Source organism: Trachemys scripta, chromosome 12, assembly GCF_013100865.1.
Source record: "Trachemys scripta elegans isolate TJP31775 chromosome 12, CAS_Tse_1.0, whole genome shotgun sequence".
Taxonomy (NCBI): domain Eukaryota; kingdom Metazoa; phylum Chordata; order Testudines; family Emydidae; genus Trachemys; species Trachemys scripta.
Window position 1 is genome coordinate 1,359,387 of NC_048309.1, and position 9,559 is coordinate 1,368,945.

At 59.2% G+C, this 9,559-nt stretch overlaps 1 protein-coding gene across 1 annotated transcript in view; it reads left to right on the plus strand.

Moving 5' to 3' along the window:
• Window positions 1-2,407, plus strand: part of VSTM2L (V-set and transmembrane domain containing 2 like) — a 42,656-nt gene extending 40,249 nt beyond the window's left edge. The window contains exon 4 of the mRNA XM_034787688.1: window positions 717-2,407. Coding sequence (XP_034643579.1) covers window positions 717-1,055 — 339 coding nt within the window. The 3' untranslated portion in view covers window positions 1,056-2,407. The remainder of the gene's footprint in view (window positions 1-716) is intronic.
• The last annotated feature ends 7,152 nt before the right edge of the window (window positions 2,408-9,559 follow it).

The window sequence follows — 9,559 nt, forward strand, 5'->3', positions numbered from 1 at the left end:
CACCTCTTGCCCCTTTCAGTGGGGTGGTTAATCACAGGGTCGCTGCTATCATCAAGGGGGCAGGGCCCGGCGTGAGCCGGGCACTGATGGTCACTCTCTCCAGCTCTCGTGCCCCCCGGGTTTCTTCTTTTCCCTCTAGCTACGGTGGCTCTTGAGGGTGCTGCACAGCCAGGGGGGAGATGGAGCTAGCGTGGGCCGGGGGCGCCGGACCTGGGGAAGGCTTTACAAGGGCTGCAGCAAAGAGCGGAGGCTGGAATCAGCTGTGACTCTGAAGCCTAAGGCCCCACCCAGCCCCGAGTTGTTGGCGCCCTCCTCGGGGGCAGAGGCAGATTAGGGTTTTGTGGGGCCCTGGGCCAGAGCAAGTGGGGGCCCCTCCCCCTTCCCACACTCCTGCCAGGGAAATGGGGCTGGGGTGCGGGCGGACAGAGCGGGGCAAGCCCCTGCACCCTGACCCCACTCCCTGACAGGAGCGCTGGACAGGCAGAGCAGGTCGGGACGTGGGGGTGCCCATTTTTCCAGGGTCCCCCGTTGGTCCAGTGGTTAATCCACCGCTGCGTGGGGCATTGCAGAGAAAGGTGTGATGGAGAGTGGGAGGGCTAGGGACGGGCTGCCCTGCCGAGGGGCTGTGCGGAAGCAGGCACGGAGTGGGTGTTAGGGGAGCTTGTTCTTGGAGCCCTTCTGAGCTCAGCGTTGTGCTCTCTCCCGCTCCCCGCCAGGTGGTGAAGGTGGTCGGCAGTAACATCTCCCACAAGCTGCGGCTCTCCAGGGTGAAGCCCACCGACGAGGGGACGTACGAGTGCCGAGTGATCGACTTCAGCGACAGCAAAGCCCGGCACCACAAGGTCAAGGCCTACCTGCGGGTGGAGCCGGAGGAGAGCTCGGAAGCGCCCCACCACGGCTCCTCCGCCAGGCACGTGCAAGACACCCAGCTGCTGGGCGGCCAGCTCTCTGACCACGCCAGACTGAGCGGCACCCCCTCCCACCACCAGCACCACCACCACAAAATGGGCAAAGAGCTGAGGAAGCGGGCGGCAGACACCTCCTGCCTGCTGTAGACTGAGCCGGCGTGGCACAGAACAGGCTGCTGGATCCCCCCCCACACACATGTCCCTCCCCACCCCAGACTGGGCAGAGGAGGAGTGCACGAGGACCGGCACCGGGTCGATGGAAATCTACTGCTCCGAATCAGAGACACACTCTGTGACTCTCGCATGTACCCCTCTCTCCCCACCCTGCCATGTAGCGATGGAGTTTTAATTTCTTTAAAAATACCCTGGAGCTGATGCAGTGCCGTTTCCAGGACTCGGATGCAGACACGGGACCTCTCTGTTCCCAAGTAGGGTGTGACCAGAGGTGGGGAACTTCCTCTGTGCCATCAGCTTGTAAGGGGGGGCTCTCCCTGCTGTCGGTGCCCAGGGGAGGGGGTGGGGCTGGGACTCATTTCCATGGAACACGGCCCCTAGTCGCACCGTTCCCCTGGTGTGCCGTGTGCAGACAGGGCTTCCAGCTTTGTGCCAGGTTTCGTGTATGCCAGCTGCTCACGCCCGTCTCGCATTGCTAGCTTTCTATGACTCTAGTGAACCCAGCTGGGTCTCTCTCTATGTGGGAATCGCAATCCCGCCCCTTTGCTTTGCCTGATGAGTCCTGTCCTCCCTCCCTCGAGAGACCCCGCGTAGTTACTCTGGTTGGATCCAGTTGTGTGGATACAGCGTATGTCGCTCATTCCTATAGACAGTAAATAAAGTTACCTCGTCCTCCTCCAGGCTGCCACACCCCGCCCCCGGCCGAGGAGGCCAGTCTCTGAGGGCCTGGGAGGAAGAGAGGGGCACTCTGAATGGGAAGCCCAGCTGGTTTTAAGGAGCCATCACATTGGCTGGAGGGAAGGGGCAGAAAACGCCAACCTGCCTAGAATTCATTGGATAAAAGGCGGGGCCCGGGTCGGCTTGGGAAAGCGCAGGGCTCTGCCAACCCTGGGGCGTAAGAGCTCTAGGGAGGTTTTGCACCCACTGCCCCCTCTTTCCTCATTGCATTTCATGGAGAAGTGGGGAGGGGCTCCTCCCCCACTGTCGAACCCATTCCTCGGCCCAGGGAGGGGGGTGGGCTCAAGCCACAGCCTGGTTCCGAGAATTCCTACCCTGGGTTGTTTGATACGACAGGCCGAGCCCAGCCCTGGTTCCCGGGGCACGCGTTAGTATTTCTATGTGCGCCGCTCATCCGCGGGGAGGGCGCGCTGCAGCCCGCCAGAGCAGCTCCTGGCGGGGGCGGGGGGCCGTGGGCCCCCGACCTGCAATCACACAGGAGGGGAAAGGGGATCTCAGCGGCTCTCTTGCTCTAACCTCCCCATGCACCACATGATCCAAGCTGTGACTTGCAGACCTGCTGAAGCGAATAAAGCTCTTTAAATGAACGCAGCCTCCGCCTCTCTGTTCATAGCAGCGTTTTACAGGGGCCAGGGGGCCCTTTAATAAACACTGGGCAGTATAATCGAGCAGGGTACCATTTGAGACAGCATCCTCCCCCCGCCCCTGACAGTGCCCCCTGGAGGTGCCCCGCAGCCATGACGCACCCTGGCCCGGTGCTGGTCCCAGCTGCAGGCCCTGCCAAGTGGCAGAGCAGACTTTAATCCCAGCTGAGGGTTTAGATCCCCCGCAGCTGTGGGATCAGCTGCAGCTGGCAGTCCTTAGGCTCAGAGCCTCACCAGGAGGCCGTGATCCTGTGCAAGGAGCTTGGGGAGAGAGGAGCTGCTCTCTCGGGGCTGGCTTGGGGCATTTGGCTGTAAGCTCTGCGCAGGGCCTGCAGCTGGAAGCAGGGTGAGTCTGGGGTTTGTTCTGTCACCAGAGCCCTCGGGGTGGGGGGGCGTTTGCTCAGCCTGGCCTGCTGGGAAATGTCTCCTGAGCTGTGCAGCCCCCAGCCCGGCCCCCATACTGCCTGCTGGGGGTGCAATGCGGAGCTTAGACTGAGACAGCAGCGCTTGGAGCTCCCCCAGCACGTGCGCACGGTGACATGGGCAGCTAGTGCCTCGTGTCCGAACTCCTGCCCTGCCCCCATGTCAGGGCTTGGCCCTATTGGTAACAGCCAACTCCTCTAGATCCCGCTCGGCCAAAACGCGCTCCCAGCCAGCGCGAACTGCCCCACCCACCCACCAGCGTGACGGGGTGGGTAATTGCCTACGGTCTTTGAGCACCTGAGCCCAGCGCGCCCCAGCCGTGGAGCTCTGCTTTCTCAAACCGGGGCTCTGGCCTGCCACCGCCTGCCATGTGCTGGGAGCACTTGCTTTAGAGCGAAGGGAGGGAGGTGAGGCCAGGACACGTCTAGCCGCGCACCATGGCTCTTCAGTCCCCAGTGCAGAGAGGCCCTGGCTTTCTGCTAAGGGCGGTGCTGTGCAGTGCTAGCCGTAGAGTGCCGGCGAACAGGAACACAGCAGAGGGCAGAATTTGGACCCTTTGTGGGGAGACCCGGCCACTACCCTGAAAACCTGACCAGGTCCTGGTACCAGCTGGCGTACAGAGCTGTGCAGCTACTTACAGGACAAAGTAAGAGGCTCAGATTAATTCTCTCCGCTTCATTTTCTGCTGCGCCTGGAGAGGTTTCCATTGGGTCCCTGCGTGCCCTGCTGATGGGAAGCCTCACCCTCACCATGCTGCGTCCTGCAGCCAGACCCTGGGCTTTGGGAGCTCCCTCCAGGCACAGTGCAAATGTCCTTACCTCAGAGTGGAGCAACTCTTCAAGGCCCCGTGGCTGAGGAGGGCGGGGAGCTCAGATCAGGTGTTGGCCTTGGTCTGTGCCAGGTGGCTACAGAAATCCAGTTGCATGAAACTTAGCTGCCTGGAGGGGCCGGCTTTCCTTTGGCACAGGGCAGGCTCCTGTAGGAGCCGTCTGGATCTGCGGATTTCACGGCATTCTCCAGGCTCAGCTTTTCGTAATGACTGAAGAGAACATCTGAGCCCCGCTGGGGCTGAAGCAGCCGCCTGAGAACAAGCCGTTGCAGCAGCGGGTGTTGGCGAACTTCAGAGCCTGATGGTGACCTCACAACACCCTGAAAGGCAAACGGCCGGGCCCCCGGTTTCCTGATGGCTCTGCGAACAGGGTCACATAACTGCACCTCTCCAGCGCTCTGGGGCCATGGCTTAGCAAAGTATAGAATACATTAAAACCTCCACTAGGGCAATGCCAGTCACTTAAAGCCAGACAGAGAGGCAGAGCACACGGCTCGCAGTCAAGGGCAGTAATAAAAGCTATCCCTTCCCGCCCCCTTCCTCCCACCACCCAGTCAAGTTTGACATTGTCCACAATAACACAGGAGGAAACTGTGCAGAACCCTACAAATGCACAGGATACTTTGCCAGGAAAGAAATACTACCCAGCTCCCGGGACTGGTAGTTTTAGCAGAAAATCCAGCTCTCCCACTAGCAATAAGAATCGCTAATCTGTCTCTCCCTAAGCGGCCCCTGGTGTGTTTGTGTTGCTCTGATACCTGGTCAGAGGCAGACGTCTCTCCTGTGAGAGAGAGGGAAAAAGCTCGCGCCTCCCCCCCAAAAAAAATAGTGAAACTAGTCGACAAAGGCTGGCAAAGAAAGCGAATCAGAGCAGCCTCCAGAGCGACCCAGGGCTGCGAATCCCCGCAGAACAAACGAGAGTCAATAAATGGTGGGGTCTGGAGTAATAGCCTGAGAACCTGGAGGTGAGTTAGTAAAACTCAACTGGTTGAGTTAGGAGAGATTCATTTCCCTGGGTTTAATTGAACCTGCAGGAGCAGGAGAGGCAGTTCCAGCTCCCGACACGCTGCCCCTGGTCGCTGAAGCAGGAGAGCCCGGGACAACCCCTAGAACACAGGACCAAACACCCGCTGGACAATGGCTGGGCAGCTCTACCACCAACTGGTAACCCTGGCACGCCCGCCACATGCATCGCAGAGGGCCCAGAGCAGAGACATGCCCCAGCTCGGCTGCCAGCTGCATGCCAGCCTTAAACCAGGGCCGTGTCTGAAACTCCCTGCACCTGCTGCTGGGCTCTGGCGAAGGGAGGATTTCCCCCTTGCCTGGTTTAGATTCTGCAGGAGTCTCTGCGGGACAAGCGGGTGTATCGCTCGCTTGGGGCACCGTCCGTAGGCCTTGGCACTGACTGGCGTTGTGGGGTTCCTGGCGCTAGCGTGGAGACGGGCTCAGGTGCAGGCCAGTCCGCATGCTGAGCACATCTAGCCCCTGCAGCTCCCGGCCTGAGGGCACTGCCCCGGCCACCCTGGATTGGGTGCAGAGCAGCTCCCTGGGATGGAGGGGAGCCGATGGGGAGGAAGAGCTCGCTGTGCGTTCCCCATTCTCCACAGGGTCAAAGGGCGCTCCTGACAAATAGAGTCCTGCAAGTCTGCGGATCTCCGCGTCATAGCCGTGGGCATCCACACCCGCCTGTTCGGGGGTCCAAATGGTGTATCCGCACGGGCTCCACCGACAAAGGCGGCTGGGGACGAGGTGCCCCGGGAGGTGGGAGAGGTCTCTGTCTGCGGCTGGACTTCCAGTGAAATCAGCCCCTCTGGAGCCGGTGCCGCCGCTCAGGCACTGGGGCAGGTGCTGTTTCCAGACATGGGACATCTGTGTGATGCGGCTTTCGGGTTCTGGAGCCCCTGATACCCCCCGGGCTTTAGTTCCTCCCTCCTGCTCTCCCTTGCTACTTATTCTCCTGGCCGGCCCATGGGCCAGCAAGCTCGGGAGTTGCACAGGTCAAAGGGCATGCTCAGGGAAGGGGCTCTAAAGCATGGCGCCCCCCCGAAGCCCCCTCTGCGCCTCAGATTCGCTTTCTCCCCCCCCCCCCCGAGAGCCGGCACTGCTGAGCCCCACCCGCTGGCACGTACAAAGCGCCTGCCCCCAGCGGGCCCCGTGCTAAGGTCACAACAGCCCTGGGCGCGAGGAGGCGTTAAATCCATTTCCCAGCTGGGGAGGCTGCAGCAGAGGGGTTAAGTAACTTGCACAGATCAGGAATGAAATCCCAGTCTCCTGAGTCCCCGTCCTGTGAGCCAGCCCCACTAGCCTCTCCCCTTCCCGCTGCTCTTTGCTAGTCTGCCTTGTGCATTAGCATCAAAACTACCAGCTGAGGTCTGGCTGCAGAGCTCTCATCACGGGTGCCGGCTGCTGCGGGGGTATGCAGCAGAAAGAGCTCATTTCAGGTACTAGAAAAAGGGCTGAGCTTAAGTGCCAGCAGTTAGATAACACCCCCCCTTCCTCCCCCCCCCCGCCCCGTTTGGTTTGTAAACTGAACAAACTTAATATGCAAGTCACTGGCGAGGAATAAATAGGCACCATGAAAATGTCATTTCCACAGAGTCACTTTTCTGACCATTATCCCGCTGCAAACAAAAGCAATTTACTCTGCCTGTAATAAAGCAGGGGTGATAACGAACCTGAGAGGAGCCGCACAGCTTGCTCCCGGGAAAGGCCAGCCTCCCTGCCCCGGCAGCCACTTCAAAAGAAACACAGGATGCTGGGCAGAGACCGCGGCCACTAAGAATTCCCAATAGATCCATAAAGCCCAGAGAAACCCCATTGCGTCACATACACCAACGACCTGGCTGGAGAAGCTGTCTATGAAAAATCAATCCCCTGTCAGGAGACAGTTCTGCAGCCCATAGATCCACAGAGGCATTGGAGAGTGTGTGTCAAAACAGCCCTGCTGCCATCAACCAAGGGCGCTGCCCCATTAGCCCAGGCACTCTGCGACGGGGGCCCAAACTGGCTGGAGCCAACCACCAATTCTGCACACACACCTTTGCGCATGCAGTGAATTTGGGTGCCCGGCACTGGCATCTGGGTGTGATGCTTTGGAAGTTGGGCACCTGTATGCAACTGCCGGGTTGCCTTTGGAATCCCCTGTGTGTGCAAACGTGTGTATGACTGTGTACATAGGTGATCAAATCAAGGCAGGGTGGACATTAACAGCCCTGTTCAGGTTTGGCAGGCACTGTTTGCTGTCAGCTTTTTAAAGACCATTTCCCCCATTGACTCCAACGCAGTTCTATGGTGTTCTTCTTTTCTGCCCCCATGGCTCTAGAGTGATTTTAAACCACAGCACCTTTTGCAGCCCTTTGGGAGCTCAGGCGCTGGGCTGTCCCCATCTCTCCACTAGCTGCGTCTACCCACAGTGGGCGGAGAGTAGGGATTATTCAAACCGCTTTTTGGTTTCTATTGAAAGTGTCAGAGCAGCATAAGGCCCGTGATCCAGAGAACCCCTCTGAGCCTGACACGGCTCATGCTGCTTCTCTTCCCCTGCGGGGGCCCGAGGAATTATCGTTAACGGCAATATAAAGTTAAACCTTTCGTAAGTGGCCACCTGAGGACCAGCAAGAACCACTTGCCTGGTATAGCTGGTCTTTAACTAAAGGTCAAAGAAAATTGTACTGGAAGCCTTGGGGAGACCTTAAAGTGGCCACGTAAGCTCAGGGTCTTGCCTAGCGGAGGTGGGACAGAGCCGGATCTAATGCCCTGAATTATTTATAACCTTTTTAAGTTGAACTGCTTGCCAGTCTAGGGCTTTAATGCAGTGAAAGGTGCAGGGGGCTTTGACAGGGCAATCAGTGGGGACAGCCAGCCTGCATGCCTCTCCGGACACGCGCTGTAGCTGGGGCGAGGGGCCAGGGCATGACGTGCAGTGGCTCGGTTCCATAGAGCGTGAAGGAGACAGCCCTTGTATTCTGCTAGCGAGAGGCTGTCAGGGCCTTAGAGCCGGGGGTCCTGCCCTCTGGTATTGGTGCTTACGCTGATATAGCAAGAGTTCAAACCCCCCCCCCCCCGCCCGCTATTTTACTCATGAGCCTCTGCCCTGGCCCCAACCCACCTGCTGCACCCCACCACGGAGCCTGGGGTTTGCAGCAGCCGCTCCTCAGGGGCGGGCGGGAGGGGGGGGGGTTAGTTGTAGTCAGTATTGCCAACGTAGGGCAATAGTCTAATTTCGTTGTTGTGGTTGCAGCTCTGTTTAAAGTCTCTTGACCTCTCGTGGCCCTGTACTGGCTGGGCCATTGCTGCTGGGTGTAGAGGCGACTACAGCCCATTTGCTGTCAGATGTGTCTGCCGAATTCTTCACAAGGTGAGTGGCTGGGGAGCGGTTCAGGGACAGGAGCAGAGAGCTGGCAAAACCAAATTCCCGCTCTTCCCCAACCAAGCCAGGCCTGGCCATGAACACTGTGCCCAACAAAGAGCCGGCTGCGGCGTGTCTCCGGTACTGACGTAACAGCCGGGTTTGGCTGCACTCGATGGGTCTGTGGGCTGCTTTGGACACAGTTATTTGTGGCAGAGCACTGGCCTTTAGCCACCCTGCCCATGAGCAGCACATGCGGGACCTGGCTCTGGCTTTGCTCCACACATGTAAGATACGTCACTGCTGAATTTGGCTCCTGGGGGAGAAATCCTTGTCGAGGAGCGCTGCTCTCCCGACGGCTAGGGATAGGCGCCGCGCCAAACCAGCAGCAGCTTTTCTGTGTCAAACGCGAGTCACGTAGTCTCTGTGCCTTCACGCAGCTCAGTGGGTTTCCAGTGGTAAATGGTCGTTTCACCTACAAACTGTTTCATTAGGTCACCAGGAAGCCCATGCTAAAATTACAGCCTCAGGCTTCCGGTCCTGCCTGGGGCAGCGGGTTTGGGTTTTAGCTGTTCCTCTGCCAGCAGCATTAGCATCTAGGGAAGGCAGATGGTAATTACGAGAACTTTTCCAGTTCCTTTTGTCTCACGTCAGCCCCAGTGCGACAATGCCGCACCTTACTCCCACCGCCCGGGAAGGGAAGATTTACTGCTGGGGCAGGCGTCCCCTGCAGCAGCCGGGTCTGCCCAGACCACTGACCCTGGTGCCTGGCTCCTGTTGTTCCTGACAATTAGCGAGTGGCTAAGGCCCGGAGGCGCTTTACCTCAGAAGAATTCTTTGCTTGCAGCACCATCTACAGGAGCCCTGGCTAGACTCTGCACTGCCTCGGCCCAGAGCCTGGCGTTTGGCACAGCGCTGGCCATGGGTACACGTAGGGCCAAGGGGCCCCATTCTCACTCACACCAGCAGGGCCGACCCACAACATTTTGGCACCTGAGGCGGGGAGCTCAAATGATGCCCCCATTCCCCCTTGTAGACACAATTTTCTACACTCTGGGTCCTAGTGGTGCCCCCCACAGTCTGGCACCCGAGGCGGCCGCCTCAGTTCGCCTCCTGGTAAGGCCAGCCCTGCACACCAGTGCCTGACTCTCCCCCTGCGAGGGGACACTTGGGCCTGGTGTGTTTAGTGCATGCCCTGGCTTTCCAACGTTCAAAGGCGAGGCTCTGCAGTCGGGCAAAGCACTGCAGGTTCTCTGGGACAGCCAGTGGCAGTAAGTGCTCACCCGCCAGCCATCTCCCACCACCCTGGCTTTGAGCTGACACATGATTCAAGGCGCCATCTGCCTGCGGCCATGGGGGAGAGGGCACCACAGTATGTGTGAGCTTGGCTCCTCTCCCCTTCCTGCAAGCTGAAACTCACTCCATTTCCGGCCTCTGGGCCTTGTCCCCTTCCTTTCACCCCACAGACAGAGCGGAGAGCCAGCTGATCAGGATGGTG